Genomic DNA, 17,664 nt, shown 5'->3' on the forward strand with positions numbered 1-17,664 from the left:
TAAAAGCAGAGATAGCCGAGCCCTGATTTGAGAGAGAGGGCTTCACTCTGACAGATGGCACATTCTGTGCTGGTTCCTTTGGTTCCTGTTCAGAAGGGCAAGCTGTAAATCTCTCAGAATTTTCCTTGATTGAATGTGCAGCTCCCCTGCAGCGCACGTTTGTGAGATCTGGAGAAACATGCTCATGCAAATCCGCCCCTGAGCCGTGTGAGTTATGTCGGCGATCTGAAGCCTTTCCAGTACATTTCTTTTGGTCGGAGAAGGAGACCAGGACCCTGTTTTGATACAAATCTGGGGTAAGCATTTTGTCAAACACTTGCCCCTCATCCTTGGTGGTTCCAGATTGAAGAGGTTTTCGAGGTTGGTAATGGATATCCAAACTCCAAAGGACCCCTACTCTCCAGTTCCTTTCTCTGTGAACCTTGATGGTTGCAGCAGCTACAAGGGCAGTTATAGTCGAAACAGAGAAGTTTTGAAGGCGTAGGTTTGCCCTTATGCGCGGGAAGGCTCTGCCCACAGACTCGCCAGCCCCTTCTGTCTTCTCCCTCATCGATACAAAGATCTTCAGGAGTTCCCCGCCTTGATCCGCAAAGGTTATCGCTGTCATCTCCTTCAAGCCTGCAAAAGCCTGAAAGTTAAAAGTGTCGGCGTACAGAGAGGAAGCTTGCGGCATCCTCCAAACGACGCCGTTGAAAACATTTCGGTGGCCAATGGACCATTCATCAGAGCTTCTAGGGCGGGGGAGGGGGCCAACAGGCCTTGGATCTTCGGAAACCTGAGCGGATGCCCAGAGTGCGACAGATAGGAAAGGGGCGGCGGCCATGGTTGTCGAAACCCTAGGTTCAGAAAAATCGCCGGGAAGAGTTTTTGAAACATATAATTGTGTTATGGCAGAGAGAAATAAATTAATATATGGAGTGGAGAGATTAATAATTTATTAGTCACACATGTAAAGAGTTGCATAAATTTAGGTGGATAGTTATCATTAGTGACTATGAATTTTTTACATTTTACTATTCTTTATTAAAAAGTTAGGGAATACATATCTAATAGCTAACAATTCCCACTAAGTATATTATTTACATTTTATTATTATCTATTTGTTGTGTAAAAGCTTATGATAAATAAAAATTGATGATAAATATGTTATTTATCTAAATATAAAATACTTTCAAGAATCTTAGTATATCTTAAAATCATGACAAGAATATTACAAGATTTTTAAGTTATCATCAAATTAATATTTGAAAATATTTTTTTTTAGAAAAATAAATATTATATATTTTTTAAAATTAAAAAATATTAATTATAAGGTTAAAGTAATAATGATCAATTAGCAAATGGAGCAATTGTATAGTCATATCTAGATAAAGATTATAATCTCTAATAAAATATCTCCCTATTTAAAAAAACAAAAATTAAAATAAATAAATCTTATAAAAGTAGAAATAACATCCAAAAATTAATTAGATACAAAAGTTTATATCACATATATCTCCATATTTAAAAGAACAAAAATTAAAATAAATAAATTGCGCTTATAAGTTTATAAACATAGAAATAAAACCCAAAAAAAAATTATATACAAAATTTTATATATCATGGTTCCACCAACTCACAACTCAGCTGCTCCATGCAATTCGTATAGTCCAATCTGAATTTTGCAAGTTCCTAGCAGTGAGTACACTATCATTATGAAGTTTATGTCGAACTTATTCAGCCCAAATCCTTTTGTAAAGGGTTCGCTTGTAGCCAAATATTGTAACAGAGGATCTTCTTGTTAGCCATCTTAATAGACGTGTCGAATCATGCGACACGTGTATATGCTTTCATCAAAAAAAAACATACGTGTCATTACTGTAGAGATGTAAATTCGCATGCAAGCAATGTGTCAAACTGTTCAGCGTGCTACCTGCGAAAACATGCAGAGGGGCTCCTGGGGTTTCAATTTAACCCTCCATTCAAACCCCGCCCCAAAATCCCAGTACTCCACACCTCATTATCTGGTGCGTTTTGGAATTTGAATTTGTGAATGCTACGACTGTTTGCATTCCTTTTTTGAACTCCATGGCGGTTTGAATCAGGCAATTGGATTTCTCCATGCTCAGAATCATTCTAGTTTCTTTGTACAGAGGGTAAAGGGAAAGGCGTTGGATAATGGATTTTTTCACAAAATTATTTCAGTTTTTCTATATAGATGGCGGAGGCAAAGCTGTGGATATTGATGCAGGTCAACGTCTTCTGTATGGAATGGGTAGAACTGGAAAGAAAGATATGGTACGTATATATATATTTTTATATGAAATGTTTTTTTATATAAAAAGTAGAATTGGAAAAAATACATGAAATGGGTAAAATTGGAAGAAATAAGGAAAAAAAAATATGGTATGTGTTAAATAATGTTTAATTGTTTTTACATTTGTGTTAAATATTTAATGTTGAGTACAAGTAGTTAAAGAAAGGAAGCCAATGAACTATCGTCATAATTTGTTTATATTTTTTTTACATTTATATGTTAAATAATTAATATAAATAATGTTTAATTGTTTTTACATTTATATGTTAAATAATGTTTAATTGTTTTTTACATTTACATGTTAAATATTCAAGGTTAATTTGTTCATAATTTTAAAGTTTGCAGTCAAGCTATGCCAACCCGTTTTTCAAAATAGCAAGTTCTTACATTAGGATTAGGATTAATTTTGCAAGCCATGTAATAGTAATATAAATCAACCATTCTGTGAATAGCTATGCTGTGTTATGCTCTTCAGGAAAAAGAAAGTCGTACATCAACATCTTCACACTTCTGAAATTGTATTATCGAAAAGAAAAAAGTAATGTAACTGTCATTTCAAAACTTGAGTGTCATATACCAGGCATGTGGTCATATACTCCCATTGCATGTATTGGATTAATGATTTCATTAAAGTGCCGCGCGCCTTTGTAAGTTCGCCATGTCTAGAAACCCTTGTCATGTCTGTTGACATAATCTGGGGGTTTAAAGCATTTTGTTGATCTTGGTTGCTTCTTTGAGTAATTTGTAATTTGTCCAAGAGTGGGTTATCCAAATGATCAACCCCAAAGTTGCCGTCATTTACTCGGCATACATATATGTGTAATGCGCAGAAAGCCTAGCCAAGCCAGAAAAGCTGAAAAGTTCACAGCAGGGAATTGACCATAAAATCATCACATAATATTCAGTCCATTTGATCCATAAAATCATCACATAATACTCTTCGTAGACTCACCCAAATCCATTCAATCGCTCCGCAAGCCTTTTAACGGTTATGAATTTCTATTTCTATGGCCTTTTCCCTAGAAGCTTAACCACGACTTAAGACGGACAATTATAATTCAAATCAAGATTGCCCACAACCCTGAAATCAGACTACCAGAATTTTAACCGGCTCATGCTATGGTTTTTTTGTTTTTTATTTATTTTTTTCTATTTGTGGCTATGCTAGGTTTTTTTTCGGTCAACAGGGAAAAAATATATATAGCTTCTTCATATTGAAAAGAAAGAAAATACTAAGAGAAAAGAAAGCAAATACTGAATACACTGGATACAACGTTAGAAAATTCAGCCTACTGAAAACCAAGACCAGTGCCGTTATGCTAGTTACCTGATATGTCATTATAGGTGTGATAATGAGGCTTTTTAGAATTTTTATAAAATTATATGTATAATAATTAATTAAAATTACGAAATGATTATATGAAAGTTCCATATTTATTTCATTTACTCAAGTCTTAGTTATGTCATTTGATTTATATATCATTTATGTAAAACTAATTTTCACCTCAATAATGGTTACATAATAGTTATTATTTTAAAATATCGGCATTGTTTTTAAAATGTGGATTTTAATTAATGACTAAATTATATATATATATATATATATATATATATATATATATATAATTTTAATCTAACCAAATGTGTTATCCCTAAATTAAATCCCTAAATTAAATTAATTTTTGGGTATTTATTTAAGAAAGATCAAGAAGATAGGGATAAACAGATCAAAAAGAAGAAAAGTAAGATAAAGAGATAAGTAAATCGATAGGCCCGAGATAGTGTGGGCCTTCACTGATCAATATATCAACCATCATTGTTTTAACGTTGTCAGAGTCTTCCAAATAAAGAAAACTAACAAATTGCAAATGCAGATGTTGTACAACGGGTTCCTTTCAACTTTATCCGCCGTGCAGAAAGCAAGGATTGCACATGAGCTATTACAGAAACCCACCATCAAAGCGGTACTGAAGGTGAGCAGCAGTAGGAAGCGATATTCTGTTGGCGTGAAAAAGGGTTTTCAGGGCTTTTGGCACCTACTTCCAATTTCTGTGGCTGAGCTCTGCGCAAGTAATTCGTTTCTGCTGCATATTTGAAGGATTGTAAGTGCCGATCTCATCAGAAATACACTGTGATATGGCAGGCGTGTTGGACCTCCTCTCCTCGCTGGTGTTATGCATTCCATCAACCAGGAACATACAATTAATGATTAGGCAACTTACGGCTTTAGCTCGCACCCTCTACTTGCTCCTTGAGAGGAGGATTGGTAGTTCAGATCTGGGTGGCCCAGGTTACTCCACTCGTACCCGTTCACCATATTACACTTATTATGGAAACGTTCAAATATCTGCTATTCCATGGAATAATGTTATGGCGGGCTATGGTGGCTCCGCGTAATACACCGCCTACTCAGTCTGTCAATGTTATTACAAGCTGTGTGTATTCATGTGGAAGGATATAGGTATTGCCTGTACATACTTCCCCCAAAATTTATGAAAGTGAGGTTAGTAGTGAGCCGTGAGAACGTGTATGCATGGAAATTTGATTGATCCCACCATGTAAGTAGAACGGATCGTCTTTTCTCTTCCACACTTGTTATCTTTTCGATACATTACTACTTCGGCGATTTGCCTCACTTGTGATTGTGTTAATGTAATAACTGCAGTTCATATTTTCATCTTGGCTGCGTATGAAATCTTAAGGATGTGGCTTTCAGTTTTCAAGAAATACTGTGTAAAATTCCATTTAAGTCTTGTACACAGCTAAATGTGTCAAACATAACGTCACAAATTGTATATAATCACTGTTAAAAATTATATGCTATTGTCCTAATTTTTGGCGACATACAGGAGCTATAATCAACATCGGCTTTTGTCAATCAAGGCTGGATGTATTGCAGATACATATAAAATAGATATATATGATCAATGTGAATGCATTCTCTCCAGCTGCCCGTCGATCCTCCCTTTCGAGATATATATATTCTTTCTTTCTTTCTTACATTAGTTTCAAATGCTGTTGATATATTTTCTCTTTATTTTCGGAAGGGATGAAAAAATTGCAATAAGGATAAAAACGTATTTTATTTGTTTGTGTAAAGTTTTAGTATGTTAGTCAACTACCAAAAATAAAACTATATATATAATAACTTCATAATGAGATATGGCATAAAAATCATAATAGAGATATAATAAAAGAGTTTTATATATATAATAAAAGAGTTTTATGCACATATCTCTATTATGAAGTTTTATTATTTATTTATATATATAATAAAAGAGTTTTATATTATATTGGTGGTACAAAAGTTATAGATTTCTGATTTTTGGATTTCAATAAAAATTACCAATAGGTTAAGTAAATTTGAGGACGTTTTTGTTCATAGAGGAGAAATGAGAGGACTTTTTGACGGTTACATAGTAACAAAATAAGCATAACCATTAAGAGAGCCCAAAACAAATAAACTTTAAAGCCACTTTGAGGAAAGAACGATGCCTAACTAGTGTTCTTGAGAGTCTTCTTGGACCACGAGGCATGACTTACAGTAATATAGGTCATTTGGCAAAGGGAGCCCATGGAAGTTGGCTCACTTGAGGAGTTTGGAAATTTAGATTGACAATGGAAAGAAATGCCACCTTGGCTGATGATCTGGCCACCTTTATTATTGGAGGACTTGAACCAACTAAAGTAGTCTTGGACTGGCCATCACCTGGATGAAGGGTTACGAGCTTGTCCTGGTGAGCTTCAGTGTGCATTGGAGAGAAGGAAGGGGAGTCATCCACAGTCTTAGTAGATGGAGACATAGAGCCCTGGCGTTGCATGCCTAGAAGGTTGGCAATGCGGCCACAAGCTACTTTAGTGCCATGCAAATGAAACTCCATGTCGAAGACATTTCCTTCTCACAAAACATTGATATCTTCTTGGTCCTTGTAATGGTGACCAAAAAGATTACACAAGCCCAAAAGTGGTCACCCGTGACCCTCATGAGCTCCTGAGTTTTTGGGTTAACCACCATTCTATAATAGTGATAAGGATGCTGCAATCAAATGCTAATCCCTTGCCATGCCAATGAAGAAGGGGAGTTTTATCTTTTCCTCACCAACCTTTGTGGGAACGACCTTATTCCCTCACCATATTTATAGTGAAATCAGTTGCAATTCCATGAATTTGAACATAATCTCCATCTTCGAACAATTAAAGAAATTAATAGCCACTGCCATGGGAACCAAGCCTTTTAATGTTATATTATTCTCGTCAAACAACAAGGTGACTATATCTACTCTGCATGCGCTTTAAATGAAGAGGGTGGGCTTGCCACCACCTCCTTGCTTCAAAAAAGTGGAAGGTGTGCGAGTGCCTTTTAATGTTGTAATATTCTCGTCAGACAACAATGTAACTATATCTACTCTTCATGCGCTTTAAATGAAGAGGGTGGGCTTGCCACCACCTCCTTGCTTCAAACTAGTGGAAGATGTGCGAGTGACACTAAGCACATAGATAAATCAATTTCATTTTTTTAGGGAAAAGGTGCAGTCCAAAGAGATTTGTGTTGAATATTGTAATTCTAGTGATAATATGGCTGATATATTTACTAAGCATCTGGGAAGGCTGAAGTTTGAATTGTTTAGGGACATATTAGGTGTGTTTAAGAACCCTTTCTCCATTAAGGGGGAGTGTTGGAATTAATGGAGAATAGGTTATTCTTGTTACGTAGTTATGAATTCTACTTTTCCTAGACATTCGGTTTCTATTATTCAGGGATATGATTTGATGTCCCTAACAAATTGTATCTATTTATTATTGGAGATTAATGTGAAGTTGGTATGGAATTTTGCTTGTAGGAGCTCCTGGTGATCTGCACCTGTGAGCTCCTCTTGAGTTGGTTTGTCATTTCAAGTCTTTCATGCAAAACTCCTCACAGTGGGGCTCTTCATACCGAAGGAAGAATCATGATCAACTCACTTGGAAGTAGTTGTAAGGCATTTTTTTGAAGCCTTCTTCAAGATCTCTATTTTTAACAAAAAGAACATGGATAAACTATGATTCAAATGGTTTTATTCAAATGTTTTATGTGATTGAAATAGTTTTATTCAAGCTTTGTTTTTTTTAAAATAGATTCGAAAAAAGTTGCTTCTTCAACTCTCTTTTACTCAAAAGGAGAAATTTATTTTATTTTAAAAAATCAATAGAATTTTTCTTTTTCTTTTTAAATGTATGAGCCTTTCTTTTCAAAAAAATTACATAAGCCCTTTAAAAATATTACCAACTCTCCTCTCATTCAAAAATTACATGATCCTTTCTAACACATGCATATTTTTTGGTAAAATACCATGAAACAAATATTAGAGTGGATCTCTATGTGACTGCTAAATTGTTAAGGGTGCGTTACAGTGGAGATACCTTTTTGAAGCTCACCAATACCACTACTATTTTGGATCTGCATCCATGTTTCCACATGTGTTTTGTATCAACAATTTTTCACTAAATGATTCCTTTGTTTTTTAAAAGAGATAGTGCTTGCTCCTTAGCTTTCTTGGATGTGGCCAGTTTTTTCACGCATTCTCTGTTACTCTGGAGTCTTATGTAGGCTCCTACTACTTCTCTTTGCTGCTCTCAACCTCTAGCTATTGCATTAGTTTGTAGTAATGGCAAGTTCCCTGGTTATCTATTCTCAACCCTGACTAGTGTATCGTGGGTGTGCTGGATTTGGCCTCACTCTGTCACAGCACAGCAGATTGGCTAGTTTAAATGACATGCGTTGTTATGGTGCAGGGAAATATGGCAGTGTGCTGTAGTAGCATCCAAAAACAATCGGCCTGATATCCATACTAAATTGATGCGCAAATACCCTGACATCCCACAATGGTGGTTCTACACTCTCTTGTTTGGGACTGTTGCTGTTGCCTTTGCACTCTGCGAGGTTTACAAGAAAGAGGTACAATTACAATGGTGGGGGTTACTTTTTGCCTGTGCTCTCGCTTCATTTTTCACTCTTCCCATAAGTATCATCACCGCTACTATAAAATATTGTCAAAACATTCCTTTAAATGAAAAGGGAAGCATTTAATTTTGTATCCCCTTCATGCACATTGCTGGTTACATGACTTAGTGGATTATCAATGCTTCAATTTTTCAGATCAAAATTTGTTACGGCTTTGTTACTTGCATGCCTTGAATCAAGTATTGAGATATGGAAATTCTAACAAGCTGGAGTGAATTCTGTATTGAGCTAATTTATCTTTTGAGCTTCATTTGATGCATCCATTACTAATGATAAGATTGATCATTGAATATTCTTACTGCACATTTTTCCCCTTCATTGTTGCAAAGCACTTTGGGTTATAATCTTTTTATGATATCAATGCTTCTTTCGATGCTTAAGTCTCCTTTTTTATTTCCATAGAAAAACAAATCTTTATATTAATGTTTCCAAGATAGAAATCAAATATACATTGAACATTCCTTCTTGGATCGGTTACTTATCATGACCACCTGTTCATATATGAGCAAAAGAGATGCTAAATGTACTTATTACAGTCTTCCTCCAAAAGTCAAAAAGCATTACATCTTATCCTGGAAGCTTATACTAACTTTCAGTACCTTACATACATTCATAAATTTGTCCTCCATAGTGCTAATATCATCAAAACATTTGTACAAGGATTTCTCAGATTTTGAAATGAGAGAACCTTCTCTGTACTCATGTACAAGTAGAGTACCCTCTTGCATAATAGCTTTTTTCATATCTGCTCGTGTATTGAATTCAAAATAAACATGAGTAAATGGGATAAACTCAAAAGTGGCCTTTACCTCGTTCACTTGTTTCATAACAGCAATTAGGTCCAGATTCCCAGTGCTTCACTGTTGATTTGCCCAATCTATCATAAGTTTTGTGTTTCCAAAGACTTAGAGATGCTGAGCCAGGCAGTTTCTTTCTTGTCAGACTTCAAGCTCGGCCATTAAGATAACTGGAAGAAAAGTTAGATTTTTATTTATCAGATAACTGGAAGAAAAGTTTAATTTTTTTGAGGAGCTGATTCTCCCTGTGTTTTGGCTTTTTTTGAGGAGTTTATTCTTTTTGTGTCAAAATAACTGATGTTAGGTTTTAGCACTGTAGTTTATACTGGTCTAAACTACAGGTTTAAACAAGTATAAACTACAGTGCTAAAACCTATACTTGTTTAGGTTTTAGTTCTTGAGCAATTTGGTGAACTGATAAAAGCATTGTTTGCTACAAGATCTTCTCTATTTGTTTGGCTTTAATGTTTAATCTCAGCATTTCCAGTCACATCCAGGGTCCGGTTTCATTACCTCATTTCATCCTGCTTAACTATCCCTGGTATCACGTATATGTATATTATGTAAATACAATACATCTTATATCACTACTATCCCAGTAAGTAGAGTAAGCATCGTAAATACAATACATCTTATATCACTACTATCCCAGTAAGTAGAGTAAGCATAGTAGAAGCTTAGTAGTCCATGGAGTACCACGAAACCCTTATTTTAAGCATTTTTGTTTGTCGATGTTGTTGCTTTTAGGTCATAACCACTCAGGCTTTGAAGTCTGTAGGAATTACACTCACCCCTTTTATGACTTCGACTTGAAGTTTTATCACTTTCTGATGTTACACAGAAGCTCTTATGTTGATACACTGTTTGAAATGTCTGATGTCTGAAATCAAAAAGGCTGAAGTTTCTAAAGTCCTTGGAGACAAACGCCATTGCGATAAGTAGATATAGACATTTTTGTAAATCTTGTTTTGTGACCAAAGCTCTTGTAAGTTACTGTTTTTCCCATGCGTCTCAAGAATTTATAAATTCTAGAGTTAAAACATGTATAACATATATCTGTAAATTGGCACCCAAACTAATGAAAATCAGTGGTTTATTGCGTACTCCAGTAAAATTTGGACAAATATGTTTCGTACCCGTGGGAAATTGTTTATTTACCGAAAATTTGAAAAGGGAAGGGTTTTATAAAAATCTATTAGAATCTGTACCATAATGCAGTTAGTGCTCCTGAGTTGATTAGGGACTGGCTACAGGTCGTGAATGAAGAATTTGCTATTGCTGAGGCCCTCATGGCCACTGTTCATGCAACAACAGGTACGCATGGGCCTCTTTGTTTTAAGTCCTGAATTTAAAATGATAATAAAGTTGTTATGATTCTTTTCTTCTGATCCTTAGATCCAGAGCTGACTACTTTGCTTTAAACGTGATATAAAAATAGCTTCAGGCCAACAGGAGTAAAGAACTTTATTGATTTATTTCTTGTAAATCATCTAAGCAGAAATATGCAAATGCCATATAATAACTGATGTTGGCTTCTAGATTGACCAATGGCCTCAGGGCCCCATTGGTCAAGCATTTACTGATTTTTACTTAAGATGATCTACAAACCTGTTACCATAATGCAGTTAGTGCTCTCCAATTGCTTCTACCATGAATGCCAATCTACCAAAAAGAGAAACCAAAAAGTGCGTGCCATGAAGACGATGCTGAATGGTAAAATTCCAAAGGTCAGTGACAAGGTTTGCTCTTAAAATTTTTGTATTTATTCCATATTCGGCGTTTAATCTTGTTGAGATCATAAAAGGACAGTGGATCTATTTTGATCTCTTCAACAAACCCTAATCTAGTAGTAGTGCAAACAGCTTCTTGCTCATCCATGTCAGATTGATATGCCCTGCCGCCTTCTTGCTCATCCATGTCAGATCGATATGCCCTGCCGCTTCCATATGCCATTTGCACCCCATGTCAGATCGATATGCCCATCATTAAATACTGATCATATTTAATCTACCGCCACAGACTCAAAGGGGCACCTAATTTCGCATTTACTACTGCCGCCACATCCATCATTCCATATGCCATTTCAACCCCATGTCAGATCGATATGCCCATCATTAAATACTGCCCTGATCCAATCTGATCTTCAAGATTATTTCTGCACCTAGATCTACCACCAAGATTGCCCGATGTCAGATACATCACTTCTACCGCCAAATACATCATTCCATATCCCATTTGCTCCCCATGTCTTATCGACCACTTAATTGCACCTCAAGTATTTTAGCACCATTCACACTTAAAACCACCTCACAAACACGTTGAACTTTTGTATAAATTGGCACACCTCCCCGCTTCACATAACATGGAATCCATTAGCATAAGCCAACTTACTGAACTCACAGCATTGTTTCTCTTAGCACTTATTCTCATGACTCTTCTGATCATTGACATCGTAAAAGTCGAAAGACAAAGGAAAAAGAAACCAAAAAAAAACTAACATCTTTTTTGGATTATCTTATGCATTGTCTTATTTCCCCGCTTCTTTCTCTATTACAGGTGTACAACGGATGCTTCAAATATGCATTTGGGTCCGCCATCACCGGCTCTACTCAACTGCAGACAGCATGTATCTCTCGGCCTACAGTCAATGTCCGTGTCCTAATAACTTCATAAGTTAGATAAGGACTGCAGTGTGTAATAGTTTTGTCATTAAGGCTTTTGCCTACCTTTTGCTCTTAGGAAAGCAACTCGATGCAGCAAAAATCAATGTCAATTTGCTATCTCTGATTTCAACGATGCTCTATACAGAAGCTGCATTTTGCTTCTTAAAAACTATATTGATATGTGTTTTCCTCTACTTTGTAGTGCGTAATAGACAGGCTCAACTTGCTTCTTAAAAACTCAGTTCATTGTTTTATGCCATTGACTATATATTGATATGTGTTTTCCTCTACTTTGTAGTGCGTAATAGACAGGCTCAACTTGCTTCTTAAAAACTCAGTTCATTGTTTTATGCCATTGACTATATAGTGACACAATTCAACGATGCTGTATACAAAAGCTGCATTTTGCTTCTTAAAAACTCAGTTCATTGTTTTATGCCATTGACTATATATTGAAATGTGTTTTCCTCTACTTTGTAGTACATAATAGACAGGCTCAACTTCACGCAGGGACTCGCTGCGTCGCAGCTCCACTTGTTTTATGGGGAATCCTCATAGGAAGGAAATGGAACTGAAATATTTTTGCAAAATCATTTTTCCAAATATCATTCCTTTTCTTATCGCTTGAATTTCATGTGCACTAACAATGTTGTAGAGTTTGAAGCTCTGCTCCTTGGGTTGGATAATGCCCTTGAACTTGGAATACATAATATTTCTATTTTCAGGGACTCTAAATTAGTGGTTAACCTAATCAAGATAATTTATACCCCTTCCAATAAGCCAATGAGGCATTATACTTCCCTTGCTTCGGATTCTATCACAAAATTCAAAAGTTTTAAAATCATACATATAAATAAAAGTATGAATATTATTGCTGAGGGTTTGGAAAAGTATGCTGTGAGGCCTATATATTTTGATATGATTAATAATTATAACTACATTGTATCAATGTTGTACATTCCATATCTTCCTAATAATGAGGAACCATGGCGGGTCTTTGATGATGACCAAGATCTCCTCACTTTTCTCACTAATGATGCCAATGACTCATCTCAAATAATTAATTTTGAGAAAAATAAATATCATAAGGGTCTGGTCCCTTTTTAATATGCTTTCTCACCTAGTGATGCTAATACTTTCCACCATCAAGCAAATAACCCTTCAAGACAACTAGTAAAACAATGCAGGTAAATATTGGAATTGATGTCAATACAAAGATGTTGTGTGTCTCTGAAACTTGCTCTCAAGATGAAATAAATAAGTTTATTTTTTTGTTTCATGAATTTTCTGATATATTTTCTTGGTCCTACAATTATTTAAATGGTTTTTATCCTTCCATTGACACTCATTCCATACCTATCAAAATTGATTGTCAACATGTTAAATAGAAGTAAAGGCCCATAAACCAAGCTTTAGAGGCAACCATTAGAGATAAGTCAGATAAAATTTTGGTTGTTCATATTATTTATCCTATCAAATATTTTAAATGGGTGGCTAGCTTGGTTCCGGTTAGAAAGAAAACTAGACAGATTCGTTTATGTGTTGATTTTCATTCCTTAAACAAGGCTAGAGTGAAGAATAATTTTCCTCTCCCAAGTATGGAATTAATATTTTAGCAAGTAGTTGGTTCTTGCATGAAGTAACTTTTAGATGGATATTTTGGCTACAATGATATCTCCGTAAACAAAAACGATAGACAGAAAACAACCTTCATGACTAAATGGGGAATATTCACTTTTAGTTGCATGCCTTTTGGTTTAATAAATGTTGGAGCTAAACTCTAGAGAGAAATGAGTATAGCTTTTGATGACTTGGTAGGAGTAATTATCCAAGTGTACTTGGATTATTTGAAAATTTAATCTAAGCATCAAGTAGATCATTTTTAAAATCTTTTAATATTTTTTACTTGTTGCAGAAAATATGGAATATCTTTAAACTTTTTCAAGTGAATTTTCAATTTTAAATCAGGTAAGTTTCTTGGACACATGAACTCTAATTTAGGGATCAACAAGACTCTAAATGAGTATCATTTATTCAAGATCTCTCTCCTCATACCTCTAAGAATGACATTTATTCATTCATGGGAAAAACTAATTTGGTAAGATAGTTCATACCAAATTTCAGAGAAAAAAAATAAAAAATTGTCAAGCTAATCCACCATTTATTAAAAAATGACCAATATTTTAATTAAAATTTTCCTTCTCAAAAAGCTTTCCAATATATTAAATATGTTATTTCAACAGTTCCTATTTTAGTCGCTCCTTATTTTACTAAATATTTTATCATATATATTAATGCTACACAGGAAGGAAGTTATTTCTGCAATCCTAATGCAGAAAAAAAAAAGTCAAGGACTAGAACAACCTATAACATTCACCAGTCAAAGTTTATCTAATGATGCTATGAAATTATTCACTTATTGAGGGATAAACAGATCAAAAAGAAGAAAAGTAAGATAAAGAGATCAAGTAAAAGATAAGGAGGATTATTTGTTATTTCTTTAATTATGAAACATTTTGGATTTGTTTTTCTTTTTTTTTACTTATAAATAGTTAGGGAGACATTTATGTACCCTAGCTAATTCTTGGGTATTTATTCAGGAATACCCAAAAAAAGATCATGAGATCATGAGGATAGGAATATCTGAGATCAAGGAGAACAAAAGAAAGATATAGTTAGGGAGACATTTATGTACCCTAGCTAATTCTTGGGTATTTATTCAGGAATACCCAAAAAAGCTCATGAGGATAGGAATATCTGAGATAAAGGAGAAGAAAAGAAAGATAAAGAGGATAGGGCATCTGGTGAAGAAAAAAGAGAAGAGGATAGGGGTATGTGAGAAAGAGAAAAGAGGATATGGGTATTTGAGAACAAGGAGAATAAGAAAGAGAAAAGATGAAAAAAGCTCATGAGGATAGGAATATCTGAGATAAAGGAGAAGAAAAGAAAGATAAAGAGGATAGGGCATCTGGTGAAGAAAAAATAGAAGAAGATAGGGGTATGTGAGAAAGAGAAAAGAGGATATGGGTATTTGAGAACAAGGAGAATAAGAAAGAGAAAAGATGATAGGGTATATGAGAATAAGGAGAATAAGAAAGAGAAGAGGAGATAAAGGATAATCTATGGTGAGATGTTAGGTAAAGTTCTATAGCTACATTTGGTCTGGACCACACATCTCATATTAGAAAAAGAAGGCAGAGTTCTATAGCTACGTCTGGTGTTAGGCAGAGTTTAGTGTCGACGCTACTTCTCCTGTGGACCACATAGCTACGTCTCATATTAGAAAAAGAAGGAAGAGTTCTATAGCTATGCTTGGTGTTAGGTAGAGTTTTATAGCTACGTCTCATGTGGAATCTCATATTAGAAAAAGAAGGAAGATTTATATAGCTATGTCTGGTGTGGACTAGATAGTTGTGAGACAATTAAGATCACATATTAGAAAAAGAAGAAAGGGTGTGGACTAGATAGTTGTGAGACAATTAAGATCACATATTAGAAAAAGAAGAAAGGGTTTGTGGCGAGATAGCTGTGAGATAACTGTGAGATAATTAAGATCTTATTTTAAAAAAATAAGAAAGGGAAGACTAGGTTGGGAGGTTTCAGGTTGGGAGGTAAAATATGGGAGGTAACCTTCTGGTAGGGAAGACTAGGTTGGGAGGTTTCAGGTTGGGAGGTAAAATATGGGAGGTAACCTTCTGGTCAGGTCTTGTATGGTACGATCTTTTATGGGCAGGTACGGGCTATCAGAGCAGGGACGGTCTGTGAAGGTACGGTGGTCTTAGAAGGTTAGAGGAGTCAGGCCAATGGTAAGGCAGGGTACAGGTAGAGTCTGTCTGTCCTCTCCTCACATGGGATGTCTAGTATCAAACCGTAAGGGTACGGGTATGTCTAACCTAAACCTTCCTTCAGGATATATGTTGAAACCTTGTTAACAAGCCTGAAAGTTTCTTGCCGCCAATCACTCTGCCGGGAAAGCGATGCTTTACGTTTTCTCCTATGCGCCCTCCTGGGACTTGGAGGGGAGCATTGTGCGGAGGTGGGAGGTGAAGGTGTTAGGGTCCCCTTTGTCGAAGAAGATAGTGGTCCGTGGTGGGGCCAAGGGGAGGGAAAGCTTCGGGCCTCTCAAGCTCATTATTCCGAGAGTAGGCTTGGGGACCACCCTTCAAACTGGATTACCTCGGGTTGGATTACCTCGGGTTATGTCTAGGCGGTCATTTCTCTTCATATTAGGTACGAACCCGAGCCAACCAATAGGCGAAGGAACCTCTTCACCCACTTGATCTTGCGTATACCGGTACATAGCTGAAAGAATCTCAAATGTGTAACCAGAAATGCAATAGATTCCTCTTTTTTTAGTTACGAGAGACCCAATAAGTAAATTGAAAAGAGGAGGTGGGTGATTCTGATGATTTGTTACATAAATATATGTGTAGGTCATTTTATTAGCGTGTGGAAATTAAAGGATTAATGGAAATAGTAGAAATAACTTCCTTGCGTCCTTGGTATTGACTGAAGAAAATTTAGGGAAGGGATAAGTGAAATTTCCTTAAACTAATTAGAATTATGCTATGTTTTGTTACATAAATATATGTGTAGGTCATTGTATTAGACTGCGGAAATTAATGGATTAATGGGCATAGTAGAAATAACTTCCTTGGTTCCTTGGTATTGACTTAAGAAAATTTTCCAAATTTAGGGAAGGGATAAGTGAAATTTCTGCTATGCTTTGTTACATAAATAATAATGGATTAATGGAAATAGTAGCCGTAGATAGTAAATAATTTCCTTGCTATTGACTAAAGAAAATTTAGGCAAGGAAAAACTACTTATGAACTGGTAAAAGAATTTACCATCAAAATTTTGTAGTTCTTATTAAAAATATAAAAACTACTTATGAACTCGTAAAAGAATTTACCATCAAAATTTAGTAGTTCTTATTAAAAATATAAAAACTACTTATGAACTCGTAAAAGAATTTACCATCAAAATTTAGTAGTTCTTATTAAAAAAATTTACCATCAAAATTTAGTAGTTCTTATTAAAAATATAAAATATATTGTAGTTCTTATTAAAAATATAAAATATATTGTAGAACTAAACAAGCATATTTCATTATTGGAAATAATTTTAAAAATTTCTTATTAAAGGACATGATGGATTAATGGAAATAGTAGCCTTCTTTCCTATTGATTGAAGGATGATTGAAGGAAAAGACAGTAAATAACTTCCTTGCTATTGATGGAAGGGAAATATAGTAATTAACTTCTTTTCTATTGATGGAAGGAAAAGACAGTAAATAACTTCCTTGTTATTGAGTGATGGAATTTGCTTTCTTGCTATTGATTGAAGGAAAGGAGAGTAAATAACTTGGAAGAAAAATATAGTGAATAACTTCTTTCTTTGTTATTGAGTGATGTAAAAAAAAAATTTGAAATTTAATAGTTCTTATTAAATAGTACAACAAGTATATTTCCGTATTAGAAATAACTTTAAATAAAAAATTTTAAAAAATTTATATAGTACAACAACTGGAAATAACTTTAAAAACTTATTATTAAGGAAGGAAAGATTACCTATAAATTATTAAGGAACTCTAAAAAGTTATAAAAAGTTATTATTAAGGAACTCTAAAAAGTTATAAAAAGTTATTAAGGAAGGAAAAATTACCTATAAATTATTAAGGAACTCTAAAAAGTTATAAAAAGTTATTATTAAGGAACTCTAAAAAGTTATAAAAAGTTATTATTAAGGAAGGGAAAAATTACATAACTTTAAAAAGTTGTAATGTAAAACCTTATTATTAAGGAAGGAAAAATTACATATAAATTATTAACAAAGGGAAAATTACGTATAAAGTCGTAAAAGAAAATACGATCGAAATTTATATATTGTAGAACTGAACCAGTA

General features: G+C 34.7%; 1 protein-coding gene across 3 annotated transcripts; it reads left to right on the top strand.

Annotated features, from left to right (window-relative positions):
* The first annotated feature begins 1,897 nt into the window (after positions 1-1,897).
* Positions 1,898-11,966, top strand: LOC149253137 (oligopeptide transporter 4-like). Of its 3 annotated transcripts, none has more exons than XM_089459876.1 (3): positions 1,898-2,277; positions 10,720-10,821; positions 11,651-11,966. In XM_089459876.1, the coding sequence occupies exons 1-3, from the start codon at positions 2,158-2,160 to the stop codon at positions 11,765-11,767; spliced, it is 339 nt and encodes a 112-aa protein (XP_089316002.1). In that variant the 5' UTR covers positions 1,898-2,157; the 3' UTR covers positions 11,768-11,966. The 3 variants fall into 3 exon arrangements, with proteins under 3 accessions (XP_089316002.1, XP_089316000.1, XP_089316001.1); XM_089459874.1 differs by lacking the exon at positions 10,720-10,821 and adding an exon at positions 8,069-8,231 and having other exon boundaries at positions 1,903-2,277; XM_089459875.1 differs by lacking the exons at positions 10,720-10,821; positions 11,651-11,966 and adding an exon at positions 4,171-4,517 and having other exon boundaries at positions 1,913-2,277.
* Positions 11,967-17,664: the final 5,698 nt, after the last annotated feature.

Source organism: Pinus tabuliformis, chromosome 7 (assembly GCF_031772625.1).
Source record: "Pinus tabuliformis cultivar Carrire ecotype Pingquan chromosome 7, CPIR1, whole genome shotgun sequence".
In the NCBI taxonomy this organism is placed as follows: domain Eukaryota; kingdom Viridiplantae; phylum Streptophyta; class Pinopsida; order Pinales; family Pinaceae; genus Pinus; species Pinus tabuliformis.